Source organism: Tenrec ecaudatus, chromosome 1 (assembly GCF_050624435.1).
Source record: "Tenrec ecaudatus isolate mTenEca1 chromosome 1, mTenEca1.hap1, whole genome shotgun sequence".
NCBI classification, from domain to species: Eukaryota; Metazoa; Chordata; class Mammalia; order Afrosoricida; family Tenrecidae; genus Tenrec; species Tenrec ecaudatus.
This window is the reverse complement of record NC_134530.1, coordinates 89517812-89542826: the sequence shown is the minus strand read 5'-3', so window position 1 is coordinate 89542826 and position 25015 is coordinate 89517812. Positions and strand designations below refer to the sequence as shown.

Below are 25015 nucleotides of genomic sequence, written 5' to 3'. Positions count from 1 at the left end.
AGGAAATGGCCTTTGGGTCACACCTGCCCTCCTCTGCCTACACGGGGGAGAAGGCGAATCCAACTCCACATCGGCTCCGTGGCCACGGCAGAGGTCAGACATGCCTCCACACATTCCTCTTTTACCCTCATTCTGACATCAACTGTTCCTCCCTTAGCACTCTGCTCTCTAGCTGGGATTGGTAATCTGTTGCAGTAGCCCCAGGAACTCACAATTATGGGTGTTTATTAGGGAAGTTAACCCTTTAGCACAATCAGCCTCATAAAGCATTTTAAATTTAGTCTTTAGTCTATAACAGCTCCTCTCCTCAGCCAGTAGCCCACTCTTTCTGGTTCTCAATCTGTAAGCCTTTCCATGCCTTCGCCTACATGGTCCACCTGCTGCTGACTGTCTCATAGTCTTGGTGCTGCCCCTCTGCTCTGTCTCTTGGTTCTTGGTCTCAGCATTGCTCCCTTTATTGCCTCTGCTGCCTCTACCACTTCCGATTGGAATCTTGCATGGATTCCACTGGTGGCTGTTGTTTCTTGATGGTCCTTGGATTCTCTGTTTTCTTGCTTCTGATGATAGTATTATACTGCTGACAAAAATGACCAACCCCCAAGGTAGAATCCTGTCCACCTTATTTATTTGCATGATCCCACACAATTATTTTGTGGATGTTAAAGAGAAATGCATAGAAGAGGTATAACTAATTCAACTTCACTATACTACCTCCAAAACAAGGCTTTGGGAATTGATGGAATTCCCATTGAAATGTTCCAGCAAGCTTAAGAAACAGTGGAAGCACTCACTCATCATCCGTGCCAGGAAATATGGCACTCAGCCAACTGACTGGAAGAGATCGTATTTGTGCCCATTTTCAAAGAAAGGTGACCCAACAGATGCTCAAACTATAGAAAATATCATTGATAGCACACACGAGTAAAATTTTGCTTAAAGTCATCCAACAACTGTAGCACTATATTCACAAATAACTGCCAGAAGTTCAGGCTGGATTCAGAAGAGGAATTAGAACGAGGAATATTGCTAATGTCAGATTTTGGCTTAAAGCAGAGAGTACCAGAAAGATATTTAGTTGTATTTTCTTGGCTATCCAAAGGAATGCAATTGTTAGGATCAAAACAAACTATGGATGAGCTTGAGAAGAATAGGAATTCCAGAACTCTTCAGTGTGCTCCTGAGACTCTGCACATGGATCAAGAGGCAGTTGTGCGAACAGAACAAGGGAGGGCCGTGTGGTTTACAATCAGGAAAGGTGTGAGGCAGGATGGTTTCCTCTCACTGTGTTTGTCCAGCCTGTACACTGAGCAGATCATCAGAGAAGCCGGATTATCTGAAGAAGAAGGCAGCAGCCGAGGACTGAAGAAAGCCTCACTAACCACCCGCCGTGTGCAGATGGCCCCACCTTGCTTGTGGAAACTGAGGAGGACCTGAAGCGCTGGCTGATGCAGATTGAGGGTGGTAGCCTTCAGTATGGGTTACAGCTGAATGTAAGGAAGCCCAGAATCCTCACAACTGAACCCATAGCTAAGATCATGATACATGGAGAAAAGGTTGAAGTTGTCAAGGATTTTGTCTTGGTTAGATCTCCAATCAGTGCTCATGGAAGCAGCAGTCAAGAGATCACAAGGCATGTTGCATTAGCTAAATCTGCTGTGCAGGCCTCTTTCGAGTACTGAAGAAGTGGGGAGGCGACTTGGAGGAGTAGGGTGAACCTGACCCAAGCCCCGATATTCTCCACTGCCTCATATGCGTGTGAAAGTTGGAAATCGAGTAAGGAAAACTGAAGAAGAACACATGCAATATTGAATAGAGAAGACTGAAGAAGAGTCCGTGCAATATTATTCTCCAGCTCACTGGAGTCTACTGAGCTGGAGATTGCTGTTGAAAGAAGCACCATGGACAGCTAAACTGACAAACCTAAAAGAAGTAAGGCCAGAGCGCTCCTTGGAGGCAAGGATGGCAAGACTACGTCTTACGTACTTTGGACATGTTATCAGGAGAGAGTGGTCCCGGAGAAAGGCATCGTGCTTGATAAAGTGGAGGATCGTCATAAAGGAGGAAAGCGCTCGGAGAGATGGACTGACCCAGTTGCTGCATCAATGGGAACAATTGTGAGGATGGCACAGGACCACGCACTGCTTCTTTCGTTGTGCATAGAGCTGCCGTGGGTTGGAGCGGACTCAATGACATCTAACAACAAGGATATACTACCCCCCAAAGAATGAACAGGTGTATTGTGATGATGGCAACGAATTTCTGAGCACAACTTTCAGGACCTTTTTCTCACTGGTGCAGTTTTCAGTTGTCTTGAAATGTCTTCCTATTAAGCCCTGTGGTTGGTCTGCATAACCTTCTGAGCTGACCTCTGCCTTTACTTGAACTGGCTGTTTTGACGGCCTTTTTCGTGAAGGCCCCTCAAACGGAGACCCTTCTGTTCCTGGGCGAACTCTTCTGCAACCATCTACTGTTCACACACGTGTTTTGTCTGGAACGAGCCCTTGCTTGTATAAAGCAGACCCCTACTAGCAATACCTTTTCACCTGTGCTTGTGTTCCCTCCTTCCAAGATTTACTCTTCTACTTATTCCGAGCTTTTACCTAAGTTTTGTAGAATTTTTTACCTGTAAAAATATGGAAATGTTCTACAAAATAAATTTTATTTTGATTGGCTTAATTCCTTGATTTTTTTTTACGTGGGAGGTTTTTAAGTGGATGTAAACTTAAAACTGAGTATTTGAAATATAATCTAACACATAAAGACTAGGCCAGGACCGTGAAATTACATCTAGTGGTGTGCTTAGACAGATAAAATGTGCCTAGACATTTGGAGGGCATCTAAGCAATTATAGGTTGATGGGTTGGCGATTAGAGATTTTATTGAAGGGAGGGATGAAGTAGGGTCTTCCATGCCAGTTTAGGGCATTAGACAGCTAATTTCTCCTTATTGGATTCAATAGTTTGTATTAAGGGTCCGGTCTTAGGATAGTGACATGACTCAATATGTATTTTAAACAATGACTGCTCTGTGCACGTGGAATGAAAGTGGGAAAATATGGAGAGAAATCTGTTGCAGCAAATTTGTAGAATTCCACACAAAAGACATTATTACTAGTGCCATTGAATCAGTTGACTTCTGATAAAAGTCGGGTGACAGTGGGATGAAGGGAGAGGGGGCTAAGAAATACAGAAATGCATATACTGTTATCATAATCAGAGGTTTGGGGGAAGAAACTATTAGCATTATTTCTGTTGTAACATAGCAATTATAGAAAACATTTTGCACGACCCCTGGCTGTGCATGTGCTTTATTTCCACGAAGTATGACTTCAAGCCTATGTGGTAGGCATTGTTACTGTAGTCTTTCCTAAATAAGTAAAGCAATGAACTTGCTGCTTTCAAATTTTGTGTCAAGTTGCTCACTCAGCTAGTGTGGTGAACCACAATTTAAACCCAAGCAACTGGCTTCAAACTTACTTTCCCTGTTTACCGAAATTAGCAAGAATAGTTTTGAATTGATTTAGGACTGGGGTGTCAAACTGGTGACCTGTGGGGTAATTTTTTTTGTGGCCTGCGATGCTCTGAAATAAAATGAATTTAGAAAAGTTGTTATAAAGAAAATAGTGCTTAGGGGAGATTGAGGCAATACCATACACACAGTTACCTCGTTCACCCTTTAACTACTGAAGACGAGTTTACATGTGGCCCAGTGCCTTTCCTGGGGGCCAGTGGATATGTCTGCCACGCTCAGTGTCACGTCATGTAAACAGATCCCAATAACAAAAAGGTTAGAAAGAGTGCTCTGGGTTGTGCTGTTATGAATCATACCTAGGGGCAGGGTTAGTTAACAGTTGTAGAGGGAAGCCATTAGGATTGTGCATGTTTGTCAGCTGGCCAACATTTTGTGTTTTTATTAGTTATTTTGTTATATTTTTTGGTTGCAACATAAGAGTTGTACGAAAACTCGTAGGAGGAAAGCGCTGGCAAGTTTCAGGTAAAAAAGAATAATTTCAGTTTTATAAATACATTAAATAAAATAAATGTTTAAATAAAAGCAACTATATAGTGTTTTAATTATCCTATCCATATTCTTGAATCCTCACTTCAAAATATAAATTTAACAAAATTTGTGAATGTGATGCGGCCTGCGTGAATCTTGCCTGTTGCACCGAGTGGCGCGTGTTTTTGACTGCGTTTGACACCCCTATTTAGGCAAATATTGTGGTAGAAATACCAGCCTTCTGTGACCCCAGGAGTAAGCACGAGGTGATTTGAAAAATGAGAAGCCTATGCATGAGTTACTTTGTAAAGACATTTGGCTAGACGAAGAGTGGGCTTCAGCAGAGCCTCAGACTGGGACGCTCAAGCACGTGCACGCCTGGTTAGGAAGGGCCCTGGTGGTGCAGTGGGTAAGCACAAGTTGCTAGTGACCGAGTCACTGGTTGAAATCCAAAAGCTGCTCTGCGAGAAGGATGAGCCTGTCAGCACCCATAAAGGTGTTTTTTTTTTTTAAATATTTGAGTCATTTTCCCCATTTGGTTTTCCTTTTTGTTTTTTTTTTGGCTTGAAGGAAAGTTTATTTTTTTCTAATTTTTCTGATTTTTTAAATCATTTTATTAGGGACTCATACAACTCTTATCACAATCCATACATTCATTAATTGTGTAAAGCACATTTGTACAGTCATTGCCTTCATCATTCTCAAAACATTTGCTCTGCACCTAAGCCCCTGGCCTCAGCTCCTCCCCGTAAAGGTTTACAATCTACAAGACCCTACAGAGCAGTTTCACTGTGTCATAGATGGTCTCTGTGCATCGGAATCAACTCGACGACAATGGGTTTGCTTTGTGGGCTTTCTTATATGCCTAGGGGAGCTAGTGGAGGGTAGGGATAAAAAATAAGGTATAGGGATGAGAGATGAGTTTATTAATAAGCCAAATCTGTAAGAGTTGAAAGTGGGTAGATGACTCTTTAAAAGGAAAGGATCACTTTTTTTCAAAGATGATTTCAGATTGTGATGCGGAAAGGTCATCAGTTGGGAACCACTGGCTGCTTTAAGAGGAAGTTGAGGCTTTTGATTCCCATAAAGACGTTCCGTCTCATAAGCCCTAAGGAGCAATGTCCCCTGTCGTAGGTGCTCGATGTGAGTCAGAATGGGCTTGGCAATGAGTGGACTGCTATAAATTGATAATGCGCAGTTGAGGACTATTCATGGATCATAACTTTCTTCTTTGATGTAGAAGGCAAGATTTACTAAGAAGGAATTAAGGTGACCTGAGATTTGAACACAGTTATAGCAATGTGGTGTAGCTCGTTTGATTAAAAGGAAAAGGAATTAGCTAGGAACGTAGGTAAGATTGCTAGGCCACCCACATGCAGGCTTCTCTGTCTTTAGTTACGCTCTTCTCTGATTCAGTTTATGAAGTAATTTTAATAAGTGTCTTATCTTATTTTTCTACTTTTAGAATAGCTTAAGATTGACTTCATTATTATTAAATAATTTCCTGTCTTGATTTAATTCATCTTAAAGTCTGAGACTTTTTTGGCCAATATATTGTTGTTTGGTAACCCATTTATTCATTGTGCTACCCGGATTCCACAGTTTTCACCCAACCCTTGGTGCATGCTGACTTGAATGACTGGGCAGGTATTAGCTCGCCTGGCATGGAGGTTTTTTTTGCAGTCTTCCCTCAATTTATCTTTCTACCCTGTCTTATTTTCCCCTTCTTATCTCTTTATAGAATCGCTCATTTTCAAATTGCTTGTTCACTGTACCCTTCCTGAAGTCAGTATTTTTAATAATCTACTTTTGCGTTGATTAGTTTTTTTAAACAAAAGTAAAATGTGTTTATTGTGTGTTTTCAGTGTCATTAAAAATGAGAAGTTGTTTTTTACATCTGATTTGTAAGGTTGATTACTTGTATTTGCATCAGGCTTTCTGTTGGCCTAACAAAATAATGGGTAGCTGTTGAGCAGTGATATATGACTGATGAAATCTGTACAATTTTCATGTTAAATTAGTAAAATTATTTTTTCTCTCCATTTAAATTAGAAAAGTTTTCAGTCAACTAATAACAGATAACACTAAATTCAACCTGAATTTTCTTCATACAATTGTTATGTATAATCTCTATACTTAAAGCAGATAGAGATTTTAATACCTTAATTTTCTTGGGCCTTCAAAAATGTTTTCCTCCTTCTTGAAAGTTAATCTAGGTCAAGCATCTTTTGAAGCCATGGCATCAATTATAAATCGACTTCATAAAAACTTAGAAGGAAATCAAGACCAGCATGGCCGTAACAGCCTCCTTGCATCATATATCTACTATGTTTTTCGCCTACCAAATACTTATCCTAATTCACCGTCACCAGGTATTTTTTTTAACCATGAAACTGTTTTGCATAGATTATTTGTCCATGACAGGATTGAGACCATCCCTTATTTTATAGCCTGTTCATTTGGCAGCAATACATTTATTGTGATATATTCATTTGATAGTAAACATTACCGAGTGCTTGATAAGGATCAGGCACTGTGATAGGTGCTGAATTTAAAAAGGGTAAATAAGTTATATTTCTAAGCATGATTTTTTATATGGCTTCTTTTATTTTGAAATAGAACCTTTAGTTGAATTCATTATTAGAAATAAATTTTGTAAATAACGTCTTATGTTTTGGAGGCCTTTGCCATTTCCTGTTAAGAGAAGTGGAATCTTGTAATTGTCTGTCATTTGCTTTCCTGTTGGGCATAGAAGAAGAAATAAGATTGCTCACTCGTGTCTTGATAACTCTGTGAAGCCATCAGTAATATAAGGAATAATGCTCTTAAAATCTCTTCATCTCTTCATGGTTAATTTGATAAAATATCTTTTTGAGTACTGAAACTCATAGTAATCACTCACTTTTTTTTACATTGGTGGTAATAGTAGTTAGGAAGGAAGGCCTCTTGGCTCACTTAGGCAGTGATTTTATCATGTAAACTGGCTCACCAAGTAGGGACTGTGAAAGCACAGAGCCCAAGGGTGGGAAAAACGTGTATGCTTTGGCCCAGAGCCTTTTGGGTCCTCAATGCACCTATTTTTAGTTGACTATAGTATTTCTGTTTGTGTTACCTTTTTTGTTTTGTGTGTAATATCAAATCATAATATATTATAAAATCACGATTTTTGTCAACTGCTGTCAAGTGGCTTTATAGTTATTATTACTTATGCCAAGTATTTTTCATTTAGAAGCAGAGGCAATTTCTGACCTTGGTGCAGCTATACAATGGCAGAGGGTTCCTCCTGACTAATTATTTTGCATTGTATTTTGAATATTTCCAGGCCCTGGGGGTTTGGGAGGATCGGTGCATTACGCCACCATGGCTAGGTCTGCCGTGAGACCTGCAAGCCTTCCTTTAAATCGCGCCCGGAGCCTCAGTAATAGTAACCCAGATCTGTCGGGGACTCCCACGTCACCAGATGATGAAGTGCGGTCCATCATCGGCAGTAAGGTAAACTGAAGATGCTGGTTTATAAATTTGGTTTTTAGTTGATGAAGAAATGGGAAATGTTCAATTGTTTAAATGTATTCTTTATTTTTATATATCTTTGAGATAGTAATAATAAAAAAACATTACTTTTCTACTAGTGCGCTCTTAGTGTTTCATGTTTCTGGTCTTAAGAGTCTGTTCAAAATTTCTGTCCGGTTTAAAAAAATTTTAGGATCACAAGGCACATTATAATTTGATTTCTTTTCTGCTTAATTCTCTATCCTATGAAAAATGGCTACATGGATTTTCTGATCAAAAAGATCTGTGTGGCTGCTGTGTAGAAGAGATATGTCTAAACTGATTTAAAAGATACCCCCCCCACACACACATACAATCAAGGACAATGATTAGCTCCGATTGATAATGGAATAAGGTTTGAGACTAAAACTCTATGTGAGGTACCCCTCGAGTTAGAATAATGCTTTATTTAATGAAGGTAAATGATTACCCAGGAGTTCCTGGATGATGCACACAGTGAACATGTTCGGCTGATATCCAAACGGGGGACAGATTAGGTTCACACAGAGGAACCCTGGAAGGAGGGCTCAGCGTTAGTTATGAAAGATCTGTCTGGAGAATCCTATTGAGCACAGTGTCCTCCGACACACAGAGGGCTGCCATTACTTGGAATTGACTCAAAGGCAACTGATGTTTTAATGATTATCACACACACTGGAGAGAGGCTAGCCAGTATGAGATGCAGCCATATTTTATTATTATTAAAAGCTATAGCTTAACGACACCAAAAATATACGTAAGAAATATACTTATTAGCTATCTTGATATAAAGTACAGAAATAACTCAAAATTTAAGTAGTTGGACCAAAGCACAATGAATATGTTCTATTATTATAAAGGAGGCAGATAATCGTTGTTATAGGCAATTTTACCTTTCATATGTGTAAGATCTCTTTATTCTCATTATCACTGTATTGAGAAAGTTGAAGCCATCAGGCGAAACATTAACACTTTCACTACCCTATCAACCTAATACTATTTCCAACCCACTGTTTAATACGTGGCCTTTTCCCCCATTGTTACACATCGTCGGTGACCAAACTTATTTGGCCTACTACCCTCTTCTCAAAGTGTTACTCAGCTCCCCTCCCCACTCTATTAAAACCTTTTGTACGTTGGCCCTTAATCCAGAAGCGAGTGTTGACATCTGCGTTGGCAGCCGTCCTGGATCAGCCCAGCACCGTCAGGGTGCAATATTGCCCATGTTGGGAAACTGTTGGAGATGGAGTTTCCGTTCTCCTAACGTGTGTGTCAGCACCCCTGCCCTCTCACCTGCTCAAGAGCCACTCCAGCAGCAGTAACAACTCTCCTTACCAGATTGACTCGTCCTGTTAGCCTGTGACTCTCCACTGCTGGCTTCTTTGTCCTTTGTTTGCCTCCCTGCGAAGTGGAATTCCGAGACAGTCTGTATACGTAGCGTCTCCAGTACTTTTACTCCTTGTCTCTTCAGGCAGATGATAGTTCTTCCATTGTCCACCAGCACCTTCTGTGTTGCTAAGTCCAGTGAGCAATTCTCAAAACTCAGCTTACTTAGCAAACATCTTTAGCACAGTTGAAGTTTATTCCCCTCCTTGCTTTGGCTTCCCTCCAGGACACTGACTTCTTGCTTTCCTCCTGCTGTACTGCTTTTAAGCCTCCCTTGTAGATTCTTCCTTTTTCGGTCTCTTAACCTAGACATTTCTCAGGCCTCTTTATTTATTTCTGCTCTGCACCTCTTTTTTCTTCACTAATCTTACAGCTTTGAATATGCTGATGACTCCCAAACTGTATTTCCAGTGTAGAGCTCTCTGCCATTCTAAACTCAGCAGCTGCTTTTGAACATAATTTTCTTCAGACTTGGATATATTTCAATAGTGAAATACATCGATACCTTTACCACTACTTCCATCATGGTCTGAGCTTTCTAAATTATTGTATTACCTTTACAAACAGTCTTCCTGTTTCCATTCTTTGGCTGGTCTGCAGTCCGTTCCCAATACAGCAACTGCAATTTTACTTTAAAACTTTAAGTCAAAATTATGTCAGTCCTCTGAGTAATTTCCTCCCTATAAACATCCTTTAAGTGTTTACTCAGCGGGCCACCTTTCCGGCTGGGTCCACCTTTACCTCCACCTTGGTTTAGTGTGTACCCCTGCTCTTTCCCCTAGACCTGACCCTGGCGCTTCCATTCTCTTTCTTCTTCTTGTTTCCTTGGAGAAGTTTTTAATGAGACAAATAAATGACTTCTTAGGTTTCTTTTGTATTATTATTTTCCTGCAGTAGACTGTAAGCCCCATAAGTACAGGCGTATTTGTTCAATTATGTGCCCAAGTATGTACAACAATACTGTCCCATATTGAAGGTTCTCAGGGGATGTTTGTCTACTGAACCAAAGTCAACAATGAGTATCCATAACAAGGTCGAACCCCCTTTAGAAGTATTAGATTAGACTTCTGTTTGCTTTCTCACTATCAGAATGAACTATATATTTCGGTATCTTCGGTAATGAGGCATTCTCAAAATCTTGGTTAGACTTTATTCCCTATTTTTAAAAATAGAATTCATAAAATCCAAACATACTTATATAATATGACCTATTCTAGTGCCTATATAAACATGACTATGAGATTTTCGTCACAATTATTTGGTGAAAACTATGTTACTTTTTATTCCTAGTAATAATCTTTAAAATTAAATTGTTCAAATATGATTGCATCAGATTAAACTTTATTTCTTTAAATAAAATGCTAGTACAACATTACATTGATAAATAAGTTTACTCTGTTATCCTGTTTTTTAATTTATTGTTTAAATGCCGATAGCTTACCATGTGCTAGGCTTTAAGCTGGAAACTTGTGGATACAAAACCAGATTTAAAATCGTAGTGAAAATGGTGATGTCAAATCAAGCACAATATGGGCCTTGCTCAGGAGGCTCTATTGTTATATAAGGTACAGAGAGAAGAAAAATACTTTCACACACATGTGTGCACGTTTTGTTAACTTGTTTCTTGGAGATCAGTAGATATAGTCATAACATTAGCAAATATTAGTGATAAATTTGCTTGATTAAGGACCGCTTTCTATAATATATAACATTAATATAACAGAAATTGTTTACAAAATAACAGACCACACATTTTATTTCAAGGAAAGGGAGGAAGGGTGGGAAAGAGAAACCAACTGGAATTCTCAAGGGCTTAGGTTGTGAGGGAAACTTCTTTGAAAAATACAGAGAAAAATAAAAATGTAAAATAACCACCAATTTCTGCTCCTTTTTAACAATGAAAGCGTAAGATGGTAGCTAAGATTCAAAACCAGGTTCTGCTACTAACTAGCTGTAAAATCTAACATGAATTGTCGATTCTCCTTTTGTTTTTTAATCTATAAAAATTGAGCAATGATGTCTCCCCACATAGAAAAGGTCCAATGAAACAATGAAAGTATAGTTCTAAACAAAAAGAGAATCGATGATTCATGTTAGATTCTGGGTGTAGTTAGTAGCAGAGCCTGGTTTTGAGTCTTAGCTACCATCTTACATTTTTGCTTTTCTCTGTATTTTTCAAAGAAGTTTCCCTCACAACCTAAGCCCTTGAGAATTCCAGTTGGTTTCTCTTTCCCACCCTTCCTCCCTTTCCTTCTTTCAACCTCCCTGGAAACAGTTCACAGACACTGCCGTCTGGGCGCCTCCCAGAGATTCGGCTTGGGTCCTTTGGAGGAGGCGGAGCCCGTGCATTCCTGCAGCAGACAGAGTAGAGTTCCGCTGTGAAAGCTGCGTCTGCCCTTTCACCTGTTCTCCATTTGGCGTTTCTTGTTTGGGTCCAAATTTGGCACTGTCTTCCTGTCAGCGCCGTCCGAAACTAGTCATGGCCGTGATGACGCTTTTGCCCATTCCTGCAGCTCCTCCTCGCATAGGATTTTCCCTTCTACTATAGAGATAACATATGTAACTCATTGTGTTTAATAAAAATAAACACTATCTCAAACTAAATCCACCATTTAAAGATGTTTAACCATTTCATTGCGATATAATTCTCCTCGTGCAGTTCGGTGATTTGAATCTATTAACAAGAGTTGGGCAGTCACCCCATGCTCAATTTAGAAACATTTCCTCATTTTGGTACTCGCTGTTAGCTGTCCATTGTCCACTAACCCCCCTGTCACAACCTAAGAACCTTAATCTAGCTACTAACTGTCTCTATAGAGTTTCCTATCCTGGATTTCATATAAAGAAAATCATTCCCGGAAATAAGCAAGCAAGCAAACAAAACTTCAATCCAAAGGAAAGCAGAAAATAATAAAAACTGGAGCAAATTAAAAATACCCACCATCATATTTAAGAAAGCAAATGTAATAGACATCATTTTCTCCCATCCTCTTAATTTGTTTCTTAATTGTTTTAAATGTAAACTGTTGTGCAAAGTGTGCAATATATTATAATTTTGTCAAATTAGATTTTATTTACTTAAGACTTGTTTAATATTCCATAGTGCCTAGCACAGTTGAGTGACGAGGCAAGATCAAACAGGATTTTGGAGTATCAATGTACAGTAATTTTCAGTTGGTGAAAAATAGAATTATTTTAGGAAAGAATGAGACTGTTTTGTCCTATTTTCTCCTTCAAATTCCAGTTAAATTCCAAGGAAACGGTCTTTTTTTAAAAATTACCTTCTGCTGTCTTTACATGGATTGAGAGGCAGGTTTGGCGATGCAGGAACTTTAGTTGTTGCTATTTCCAGGTGAACTCTTTGCATAAAGAGCAATCATCTTCAAATGTTGGGCTTGTCGCTCTTGGTGATTTTTAAAAAATAATTGGGCTGAATTAATACTCTATGGGTGCCTGTAGATTTTTATTGCTTTTAACAGTACTAATTAAAACATGTCTGCATTGGGAAGTCTATATTTCTTTGAGCATAATTATGGCATGCAATATGTAATATTTCTTTCCTTTCCAACTGCTTTCTATTATATGCTTAGGGTTTAGATCGCTCCAATTCCTGGGTTAACACTGGTGGTCCAAAGGCTGCCCCATGGGGATCCAACCCCAGTCCAAGTGCAGACTCAACACAGGTGGTGTTTACATTAGAGGCTTCTCTATTGGCTGCTGATGTTTCCTTTTAGAATATTACTTTTTAGATGTATTATGATTTCAGTGGCTTGCTTTCTCAATCATTATAAAGTTTGTATATTTTGTTTACTTAGCACATTTTCCAGCTACTATGCATGAATACCACCAACTGCACCAGTAATGCTCTCCTGTTCCCTGCCTCCTCTTCTTTCTTCCTTGTATACCCTCTCTGTATTTCCATGCCTGCTGCTTGTACCACTGACGGCCTAATGGTAGTTCCTACTTCAGGGGGGAGTACATAGTTAGTAGACAGGTTTGGATTTTTGTATGGAAAACACCCCATAGGTTTTCATTTACTTTTTGTTTTAAATGTAGCAGCTGCATCATTTTCATTTAGCATTTACTACTTGGTCATGTTTGTCATAATCACTGGTAATATGTGGAGATTAAATGTGAATCATATATTAAGATTGATGCCCATTCTGTAAGTAAAAACCCATTTTAATTTGAACTGTGTTGCAAAGTATGAAAATTGTTCTGATTTAGTGGAATTAGATTTTGCTGACTTAAGTCTTGTTCTTGGTAGCTAATACTGCATGGCTCCTCAAAATGTGCTCCTCAACTGTGTGTAGAGGCTTTGGAGGAAACCTATCTGATTCTTGAAGACAAACCTAAAACTGTGTTTAATATCATAAATGATTCCTCTTTGATGTACCATATGGCACACATAAACACTAGTTTTTAGTAGTGTAAAAAGTAAAAGAAACCTTTAAAATTTTCAGATTTTCCTTTATTGAAATAAACTCTCGCTTTCTCTTTTAGTCTAAGACCAGTTGAGAAGTATATTCTACCTTTTTAGGTATGTGCATGTTTCTAAGTCACAAAGTTTCATTCTTTGCAGCACTCGGGATGGTGCTATAGCCATTAAGAGGCTCTTTTTAAAACTTTAAACCGTGTGGAAGTCCCTTTTATACTTCTACAGCATTGTTGAAAGCCGTTTAGAATGTCGAGAACAAGATGAGCAGTAAAGTAGATGGTTGTTGAAACCATGTCACAACTCTCGTTTTGAAAGTGACAGCATAATGCTCGAGCTGCAGACACCTGTTATCTCATCACTCACTCGTCTTCACCCCCAGGCTACGGACCGAAGCTGTAATCGAATGTCTTCGCACACAGAGACGTCAAGTTTCTTGCAAACATTAACGGGACGTTTACCAACAAAAAAGGTAGATTCATACAAAGAAAGTTCATCCAGGGGGAAATAATTCCATAGTTCCAGCAGTTAAAAAGATGTACATTTCCTCTACGTAACCACTATGCGATGTTAGATTAATGGCAGTGTGTTTAAAACACGTCTGAGCAAACACTGCCTACCTGGTGCCTTTTTGACACACATCTTCAGTGTAAGATCTTTCACATGATGGCAATATTTGTATCTTGTGGGATAGACGATTTTCAGAGTTCAGCAAATTCAGATTTAATCACTAGATTTTAGTACCAAATATGTAACAACTCTATTCTTTTTCTGTAACTGCTTCTGTTTTGTGTTTTGAATCTCCAGGGAAAGGAAGATGAGTTAGAAAAATTATCACTCTTAGTAAGATATGTTGATTTGCTTCCCTTATGCACAGTTTTGTTAGTCTTATCTCATATTTATATACACCGATTTGCAAATGCTTTGTATGCATATCCATTGCAAGGCAGGAATTTTCATTTTTTTTAAGAAAACAATCTTAAAAAGACTTTAAATACCTGAAAACTTGAGAAGCAATGGCTTAAACCAAAATACAAAATTTTAAAGGTATTTCCTAAATTGTACCGGCAAGGTTGATGAATTTATTTGTATATGTTAACATCTATATTTAAGGCAAAAACAAGATTTAATTTGTATCTAGTTTTGGTCTAGGTTCTGTTTGCGGGTACAATTTAGAAGGCTGTTTGTCACTTGTCCTTTTAAAATTACATCTTACTCAAAGGAGACATGATTTTTTTCGTCAGCTGTTAAGCATATCACTGTCTTACTTGTGTAAATAGTCGTTTCGTTAATGGGTGTCTTCATTGCACCCCTGCATGGTTCACAAGCCTTGTTTTGCTTATTCCCATATCATTTGTATGTGCATTATGATTTCATTCACTTTGTCAGCAGATTTGTTCTTGGTAATAATTCTGGGTTTGCTTCTGGATAGCTTTTTCATGAGGAGCTGGCTTTGCAGTGGGTTGTTTGCAGTGGCAGTGTTCGGGAAGCAGCTTTGCAGCAAGCCTGGTTCTTTTTTGAGTTAATGGTGAGCAAACTAAATACATTGTTTTACAAACTGTTTTCTTAGTGAACTGTTTTGTTTTATTTTTTTAATCATTTTATTGGGGGCTCGTACAACTCTTATCACAATCCATACTTACATCCATGGTGTCAAGCACTTTTGTACGTTCCTTTCCCTCATCATTCTCCAAACATTTGCTTTCTATTTGCGCCCTCGGGATTGCTCCTCATTTTTTCCCCTTTCCTCCCCTCCCCTTCTTAGTGAACTGTTTTATGGTAGTTCATTTTTAATCTTTGGATTCATTCTCTATTGCCTGTCATTTGGTTACACATGTGCTTCCAAGACAAAATTATGTGTATTACATCTGCAAAATAAATGTTACAGACTTTGCGCCATTTACTCTGGAATTAGGACGTTTGAGGCTCACACTCTGTTTCCTCCAGAGATAGTTGCAGAAACTGTCTTTTTTAAATGACAATGTTTGACATATTCTTTCCTTGCTTGAATATGCAGTTTTTATTTTAATTTATTTTCACGGTTTTTTGGAAAGTAACTTACATATCATAGAATTCAATAGTTCAATCATTTATTCATGTGAAGGTGCAGTTGTTTTTATTGGCAGTACTATAGGGTTTATACCAGGAGCAAGATAAAAATATCTTTATAGGTCTTTTCATTGCTAGAATGCTCTTGGGGGAAGTACCAGTCAAATGAATGCATAAGTAAGCATATGTAAATAAACAAATAAAGCAACAAACATCAAGCGCTCACAGTGTGCTGTTAGCATTGCTCTATGGACTGGATATTACAAGGCACAGAGAAGTTAAGGAACTTTTCTAAGTATATATAGCGGGAAGGTAACAAAATAAAGACTTTAAGCAGAAGGCCTTTTGGCTTTTCAGGAGTGTTCTCCTAAACTTAAAAATGGAAAACCTCGGAAACTATCATTGGATTTTCCCCTCCATTTAAATAAGTGAATAAAGCAAATGGAGAAGAAAAGGACAAAAGCAAAGGGGACATTCAGAATGTAGAAGATCATTCTCAACAATGATTAGCACATTACAAAGGTATTTTTCTCTTGTACACAACAACAATAAAAAAGTGAGAGGGAGCTAATTTTTCTTTCTTTAAATTTACATTTCATGTGCTTTAAATTACACATCAAAAGTATAATTTTGGCATCATTTGATAGTTCTTCATATCCCTTCAGATTTCTTTTTTTTTCTTTTAAAGATCATTTTATTGGAGGCTCTTATAGCTCTTTTTTTTAAATTAATCTTTTTATTGGGGCTCATACAACTCATCACAATCCATACATACATCAATTGAGCAAAGCACCCTTATACATTCGTTGCACTCGTCATTCTCAAAATTCATCTTCCACTTGGGTTCCTGGAATCAGCTCGGTTTCCCTTTTTCCCCCTCCCCCTCATTGCCCGCTCCCCCTTCCCCCTAGTCCCTTGATAGTTTATAAATAATTATTATATCTTATCTTACACTCCCCGGCGTTTCCCCTCAGCCACATCCCCATTGCCCATCTCCCAGAGAGGAGGTTACACATAGATCTCCAAGATCGGTTCTCCCTTTCTACACCCCCTTCCATCCTGGTCCCTTCAGATTTCTTAAACCTAGTCTAAAGATGACAGTTAGAGATGTTGCATTCATTTGCTAACTATAGAACGTTAGTTTAGTTTCTCTGACATTTCTAATTCTTTTAGTACCATCACCACAGTCTGTGGTAGGACTGTGTATCTGAAAGCATTTTAAAAATTGGACTCTATTAGCTTTGAATATTGTTTACATTTAGTCGTTAAATATTATGCACCCCGTCTGTGTTGGGCGCTAAAGATAGGGCATTTGAGATAAAGTTTCTAACTTTTCTACACTTAGATCATATGAGTAGAAAATGATAATATTAGTGAGTTTGGGGGAAATTTCCATTTTTAAAAAAGTTTCAGAGAATAAAATTTTGTTCTTTTGACATGCCCAAATTTTGTTCATATTGATACAATGGTTTTATGAAAGTAACCCAGTGATTGAGTTGTATTTAATATTTAAGTTATATAAAATACTATAGGGAACTTAAAAGATTGCAAGTCTAAATTTTTTTCAACTGTCCTTTGCTTCACAAAGTGTAGGGGAAAATATCCGGTGTTTAGAATTGTATTAGCTGTTGCTTAACTCCATAAGACATGAGCACTGATGCCTTCCATCCTTTTTCAGGTAAAGAGTATGGTCCACCATTTATACTTCAATGATAAGCTTGATGCATCAAGGAAAAGTCGTTTTCCAGAACGTTTCATGGATGACATTGCTGCTCTTGTCAGCACAATTGCTAGTGATATTGTTTCACGGTTTCAGAAGGTAACAATAACTTATATTTTACTCAGTATCTCAAGTAAATATCGTATTTTTATGTTTTTCTTTTTCTTCTGTTTCTCAGGACATAGAGATGGTTGAGAGACTCAACACAAGTCTGGCTTTCTTCCTGAATGATCTGCTGTCCGTAATGGACAGAGGGTTTGTCTTCAGCCTTATCAAGTCCTGCTATAAACAGGTAATGCTTAATGAGCAATCAAATACTTTAATTTTGATACGTGATTTTGCTCTCTTTTAGGCCCCAAAAAGCTAAGATACTTTCAAAAGCACATGTTTACGTTGATGTTAAGAAATGTAGTATATTTTTAATCATCAAGAAAAAATAAGTTATATTCATTGTATTAGTACTCAAAACTGTGACAAGCTGACATTTCTGTGAGTTGTATGGGCCCTGTCCTGACCACTTTTTAATTCTCATTCTGCGCAGACCAACAAATCAGTAAAATCAATGTAAAAGTGCCATGTCTTTGTGGCATGCGCACTGAGCTCTTGAGTGACTTCTACAGCGGCTGCATTTTACTGAGACTTGGACATTATGAATATATGTGGCCGCCCAGCCCAAATATCATTCAATATGATGCTTTTGCTAAATTCTAAGTATCTTGGGATTTTTCCATGAACACCTGATTATGTTCTAAATGAAAGTTTTGTCTTACTTACCTAGTAGTGCCTCAACAGAAGTGTTACAAGCAGACATCAATGTGAAAGTCATGCTCTCACAGTTCTGCTTATAACTCAGAGTCATTAGTTTCAGGATCCACCCACTTTGGTATGATCTCATTAACATAGAAAGGGGCAGGGACCGGGATTTTTAATATCTATATTGAGGGTACACACAATTAAATTGATAACATTTGCTTTTTGGAGAGCATTAGTTATTCATCCTGATGGGCTACTTGGGTTAAGAGCTACACACGAGGGCTTCCGTAAGTTTGTGCAAAAATGGATAATGGAAGTTTTCCTTGAGCTTTTTGAATCCCTCTCTTATAATCAATCCAGAATTACCCGAGAGCTTTTAAAATACAGATCTCTGGGTTAGGACCCTAGTGATGGGAGTGGACGATGGTTATAAAGCACTTCCCAGAAGTTCTGATTTGGTTTAAGCAACTACTTGCTGATCTAGAATGCTTTTTGGCAGCCTTATGTTTAGAATTTTGAAGATCTGCTTTCTTATATTCCTTTACTGTTTGTTCCTTTTAATTGAGGAGTTAAGAACTGTGCTTGGACACGGACACACTTGAAAATATTGGCAATACTGTCTATTATTTTCACTTTTGTCTTAAAATTTCATGCTACTAAATATCAGCCCGTCTATTCTTCAGATGTTGACTTCCTAGGTTTGTCAAACATTGTAGCGAATCCTGACATAATGAATATGTCTCCTCAATGGCTTATGGTGCAATAGGGATAATAAATAAGTAGAATGGAAGGAAATTAAAAATCCAAACGAAAAGCCTGTGCTGTGAAAAGCATGATGCATTTATTTGTTTTCCGAGTTGATTCTCTCTCATACTGATCTGAAAAGACATGGTCGAACTTTCTGAGACTGTGATTTGTTTGTTTTTAATCATTTTATTAGGGGCTCATACAACTCTTATCACAATCCATACATACATCAACCGTGTAAAATACATTTGTACATTCATTGCCCTCATCATTCTCAAAACATTTGCTTTCCACTTAAGCCCCTGGCATCAGCTCCTCATTTTACCCCATCCTCCCCGCTCCGCCCTCCCACATGAACCCTTGATAATTTATAAATTGTTATTTTGTCATATCTTGCCCTGTCCAACGTCTCCCTTCACTGATTTTTTCTGTTGTCCTTCCCCCAGGGACAAGGTAATATGTAGATACTTGTAATCAGTTCCCCCTTTCCACCCCACCCTTCCTCCACCCTCCCCATATTGCCACTCTCATCACTGTACTGAAGGGATCATCCGCCCTGGATTCCCTGTTTCCAGTTCCTGTCTGTCCCAGTGTGCATCCTTTGGTCTAGGCAGATTTGTAAGGTAGAATTGGGATCATGATGGTGGGGTAGGGGGAGGAAGCATTTAGGAAGGAGAGGAAAGTTGTATGTTTCATCATTGCTACACTGCACCCTTACTGGCTCATCTCCTCCCTGTGACTCTTTTGTAAGGGGTTGTCCAATTGCCTACAGATGGGCTTTGGTTCTCCACCCGCATTCCCCCTCATTCGCAATGATAAGTTTTTTTGTTCTGATTATGCTTGATACCTGATCCCTTCGCTACCTCGTGATCACACAGGCTAGTGTGCTTCTTCCATGTGGGCTTTGTTGCTTCTGAGCTAGATGGTCGCTTGTTTACCTTTAAGCCTTTAAGACTCCAGACGCTATATAACTATATCTTTTGATAGCTGGGCACCTTCAACCTTCTTCACCACATTTGGTTATGCACCCACATTGCCTTCAGTGATTGTGTGGGGAAGGTGAGCATCATGGAATGCCAGTTTAATAGAACAAAGTAATCTTGCATTGAGGGAGTACTTGAGTGGAGGCCCAATGTCCATCTGCTACCTTAATACTAAATATATACATATATAACATAGATCTATTTCCATATCCTCATATATAAATATATTTACATATATACATGCCTTTATTTAGACCTTTATAAATGCCCTTTACCTCCTAGCTCTTTCCTTTATTCCCTTTTACTTTCCTCTTGTCCCACTATCATGCTCAGGCCTCATTTGGGTTTCAGCAATTCCTCTGGGTTACATTTCCCTTGTTCATGCCCTACCAGGCCTCCTACACCCTCCTCACCACTGATTTAGATGACTTGTTGCTCCCTTGTCCCTGGGTTTGTTAACACCACTACCTTTACCCGCCACCTCTTTCTCTCCCATGTCCTCCCGGAACTGTTGGTCCTGTTGTTTTCTCCTCCAGATTGTTCATCCAACTTATCTATTTGTAGAGACTTTCAGAGATAATAACACGCACAAAAACAAGACAGAACAAAACCAAACAACAAAATAAAACAAAACAACAAGCCAATGACAAAATAAACCAAACACAACAACAAGAAAGAAAAGCTTGTAGTTATTTCAAGTACTGTTTGTTGGCCTTTAGGAGTGTTTTCCAGTCAAGTCTGTTGGGTTCCCAAGCGCTGGCCCCAAAATCTATTTTTGGTATTCCCTGGGGACTTCGTTGCTCTGCTCCCCTTACTGTTCCAGGCCCTTAGTGTTTTGCCTCGGTGTGGTGGGATCAGATCGGATGGAATTCCCTCACTGTGTCTCCTGTGTTGTCCACTGTAGGGCTATGGGTTAGTGAAGGATACCTGTCTCATAGTGGGGCTGGCCATATGGTTTTCTCTGCATTGGCTGCTCTGAGCAGGGATATTGTCTTCAAGATATCCACAGCTGTCCATGGATTTGGGATTGGGATCCGCCACTCAGACCTCTCCACCGGTTTCCTAAGGATGATGCATTTTTTAATGAAGTGATATGAAGCTTTTTTGATGGGTTGAGTGTTCCCTGATAAGTATGTTTTTGAAAACTAACATTACATGGGTAATACAAGAATATGGCTTTTAGCTTAGTTGAATGTAAGATTTTACAGTGCATCTTGTTCTAAATTTTGTAATTTTAGCAAAAACTGGGAAAATCTATTAGGTAAACCACAAAACCCAAATTTTACCACTTACTAAGTTTTAAAAATTTTTTAATGCTTCATTCTGGTGCTAATATTACAGAATTGATTTTTTTCTTTTGATGTTGTTTTATTTATGCATTGTTTACTAGGTATCTTCAAAACTTTATTCATTACCAAATCCAAGTGTTTTAGTATCCTTAAGGTTGGATTTTTTGAGAATCATCTGCAGCCATGAGCACTATGTTACATTAAATTTACCTTGCAGTTTACTTACTCCCCCTGCATCTCCTTCACCTTCTGTTTCTTCAGCGACATCTCAGGTATGTGAAATATTGGATCATATGTGTTTATGTATGGGCTTTATATACACACACGTGCATATATGTCAATTTCTGGGGAAAATGTTAGTACTGGTAAAACAGTTTACATTTAATTGAATAATAGTTGGGTGATAGGCTCAATTCTTACGTATTTATTAATTTAATCCTTGGAGCAATTTTATGAAACCAAACCCATTGCCATTAAGTCAATGTTGATGTGTGACGATCCAGTATAGATTTGTTTCTTCTGGCAGTCCATGAATGTTCAGTGCTCCTTAAGTGCAGACAGCGTCAGTTGTCTCCCCAGGCCTGACTTGTGGGTTTAGTGCTCACCATCATTTTCTCCTCCCATAAAGATGTACAGTCTTGGAAACCCTGTAGAGCAGTGGTTCTCAACCTTCCGCATGCTGCTACCCTCTAAGACAGTTTCTCATCTTGTGGTGACCCGCCAACCATAAAATTATTTTGTTGCTACTTCATCACTGCCATTTTGCTCCTGTTATGAATCAGGCGACCCCTGTGAAAGGGTCATTTGACCCCCAAAGTGGTGGGGACCCTCAGGTTGAGAACCGCTGCTGTAGAGGGTAGCTGCGAATTAGACTTGTATTGATGACAGTGGAGCTTTGGGTTAAGTGCAGCTTAGTCTTCAAAGTGGTATCTTGCCTTTTCAGCACTTTAAAGAGATCCTTTGTAGCAGATTTACCCAATGCAGTATTGCGTTTCATTTCTTGACTGCTGCTCGTAAGGGCATTGTGTATCCAAGGGAAAATTAAATTCTCGAGAATGTCAGTCTTTCCTCCACATTCAGGATGCTACTTACTGGCCCAGCTGTAAAGAGTGATGCTCTCTGAAGGCTGGGTCTCCTTGGCACAGGAGTTGGGGAGTCTTTGATCTTCAGAAGTGCTTCCTGTGCTCTTGCTTGTGGCAAGTGAGGTTTGTCCTCTGCCTTTCACAGGTTGTTAACAGAGTTTCTTCCCATCCCAATGCAGTGTTCTTTTTAAGACAGTACCACTTCTCATATTATTTTTGCTCAGCATGAAGTATCTCTTGAGGAATTCTAATTTGCAGTATTAACTCTTAGAAATGTCAATTGGTGAGTAGGGTTTAGGATTACCTTAAATTTACAAAGAATAGTATATTACTAGTATTTAGAATTAATAGACAAAAAAAAAAAGAAAGAATTAATAGACCAAAAACCAAACTCACTGCCTTTGAGTCTTCGCCAATTCAAAGTCATAGTGACCCTATAGTGCAGGGTAGAGTTGCCCCTGTAAGTTTCCAAGACTACAACTCTTTATGGGAGCAGAAATCCCCTGCACAGCAGCTGGTGGTTTTGAACTGCTGAAATGGGGATTGCAGCCCAATGGTAACTACTAAGCTACCAAAGCTAATTTTGCATTGATAGATTTGATTATAAATATTTCCCTTGCATTCTGTAATTAACAAGTCTAAGTTTATCATTTGAACGTATATGACTTTTTTTCTCTGCAAAGTATAATATTGAAACATTAAGTGACTAAATAAAGGACAAAATAAATGGAAGAGGTTCATTGTGAGAAGTAGGATATTGAAAATAATTGGAAGTATTACGAAATAATTGTTTCTTAGGTCAAGTGTAAGAGCAATTGTTTTCTCCATCGAAGCAAATTACTCCTGGGTAAAGTTTTACCTCCCTTTTAGATAATGCTTACGCCGCATGTGCTGCGGTGCTCTTTCTCAGTAGGACGTGTTATTACATAGCTATTGCATATTCTTTGTCACCCGATTTACAACAGAGTTCTGGATTTTCCACAAATGTACAAGACCAGAAGATTGCAAATATGTTTGAATTGTCCGTACCTTTCCGGCAGCAGCATTACCTGGCAGGGCTTGTTTTAACTGAGCTGGCCGTCATTTTAGACCCAGATGCAGAAGGGTGAGTAGACCGGTTTTTGCTGCATAAAATAGCGAGTGTATTTGAACAATGAGGCATGACTATCATTTACATCTCCTAAGAATCAGAATACTCCTCTTCTCCTCCCCCCCGTTTTTCAAACTTTGATTTATCTCTGCATTTGAGGTATGTCTTTAGATCAATGGGCATTGTGGTTTGTTGGTATTTTGTTTACCTCTTAATAAACCCAAACCAAACCAAGTCAGTTCTCATTCACATTGACCCTATAGGACAGCTCTGAATTCCCCAGGGTTTCCAAGGTTGTAATCTTTGCTGAAGCACACAGCAACATCTTCATCCTGTGGAGCAGCTGGAGTCTGTCAGCCTGTTGGTTAGCAGCTGAGTGCGTGCCTCCTGTGCCGCCACAGCTCCTTGGCTTCTTACCAGTACGTAAGATAATGAGGCATATTAATAGATAAGACTCTTAGATTTGTGTGTGGGTAGTAGCTGTTTTTCAGCTGAGAAACAGGCAGATCTGTTTCCTTGCAGCAGTTCTCACCCTGTGGGTTGCCCGATTCATAGCAGTAGCAAAATTACAGTTAGGAAGTAGCAACGAAAGTAATTTTGTTGGGGGGTCACCACAACATGAGGAACTGATTGAGAACCACTGCCTTAGAGGATAACATATCACTTGTATTATAATATGTGTTGAATTTCAATATTTGTCATATAAAATATTCTTAGACTTAAAAAACTCCCTAAGGCTATTACTTTTAGAGAAATTTTAGAAATGTATACAATATGAAAAGGATATATTGCCTGACCAATGAGATTTATAGATGTGCTGTCTAGCATTCATATAGGAAATGCTTATCTTTGTTTTGTGATAAAATTCTACATAGCAAAACACTTAACGAATTCAATACTTTTTGTGTATGATTCAGTGACACTGATTACATGCTTCATGTTTTCACACATTATCACTCCTTTTTTGAATTATTATTCCACCCCCAATAACTCTGTCCCATTAGCTTTCTCTTTCTTCCTTCCTCCCCCTTGTGGTTAACCACTAACAAGCTCTCATTTCTATGTATTTCTCAGTTTCATATAAGTGAGTTCACATTTTTTTATGACTGACAGCATAATCTATTCAAGGTTCATCCATATAGTGGCATGTATTTGTATTTCATGTCTTTTTATGGCTGAGTAATACTGCATTGTCTGTATGTTCCACATTTTGTTAATTCATGTGTTCAAAGGTTGTTTCCATCTTTGGACAATTGTCAATAGTGCTACAGTGAACATTGCTGTACAGGGGTATGTTTATCTTAACAATTGCTTTCAGAAATTCTACTACTCTACCTCACTTACTTGAGTAATAATTACCCTTAAAAATTTTCCCCTCAGTATGGGATCATTATGAGCTTATAATAAATATAGTCTAACTTCGCGTAAAAGCTCCATTAAACTAAAATAGGAAGATACTATAGTTCAGCTTTTGCAAGAAGATACTGGTGTATTTGGTTAAGTTAATGAAAGAAGAGATTTGTTAAGTTCATAAGATGTTTGAGACTTGATCAATGCTCAGTAAACTATTAAAGCCAAATCTTTTTATAATTTTTTTTATAAATCATTTTATTAGGGGCTCATACAACTCTTACCACCATCCATCCATCCATGTGTCAAGCACATTTGTACATTTGTTGCCATTGTCATTTTCGAAACATTTTCTTTCTATTTGAGCCCTGGGTATCAACTTCTCATTTCCCCCCTCCCTCCCTCCCTCCCTCCCTTATGAACCCTTGATAATTTATGAATTATTGTTATTTTTTCATGTCTTAGACTGACCAATGTCTCCCTTCATCCACTTTTCTGTTGTCCATCCCCTTGGGAGGGGGGTATAGGTAGATCATTGTGATCCATTTCCTCTTGTCTCTCCTTACCCTCCTGATATGGCTACTTTCAATATTAGTACTGAGGG

The 25015-nt window shown here is 38.6% G+C and overlaps 1 protein-coding gene across 7 annotated transcripts in view; it reads left to right on the top strand.

Moving 5' to 3' along the window:
* The window catches only part of DOCK7 (dedicator of cytokinesis 7), a 223108-nt gene that overhangs the window by 128380 nt on the left and 69713 nt on the right, over window positions 1–25015 (top strand). For 6 of the 7 annotated variants that reach the window (XM_075557038.1, XM_075557029.1, XM_075557046.1 and 3 more), the window contains exons 21-28: window positions 6207–6371; window positions 7322–7491; window positions 13731–13820; window positions 14781–14876; window positions 17076–17216; window positions 17296–17409; window positions 20991–21161; window positions 22937–23076. In XM_075557038.1, the coding sequence (XP_075413153.1) occupies window positions 6207–6371; window positions 7322–7491; window positions 13731–13820; window positions 14781–14876; window positions 17076–17216; window positions 17296–17409; window positions 20991–21161; window positions 22937–23076 (1087 nt within the window). Of the gene's footprint in view, window positions 1–6206; window positions 6372–7321; window positions 7492–13730; window positions 13821–14778; window positions 14877–17075; window positions 17217–17295; window positions 17410–20990; window positions 21162–22936; window positions 23077–25015 lie in introns of those variants that run through there. The other variant, XR_012785763.1, reaches the window with a different exon arrangement.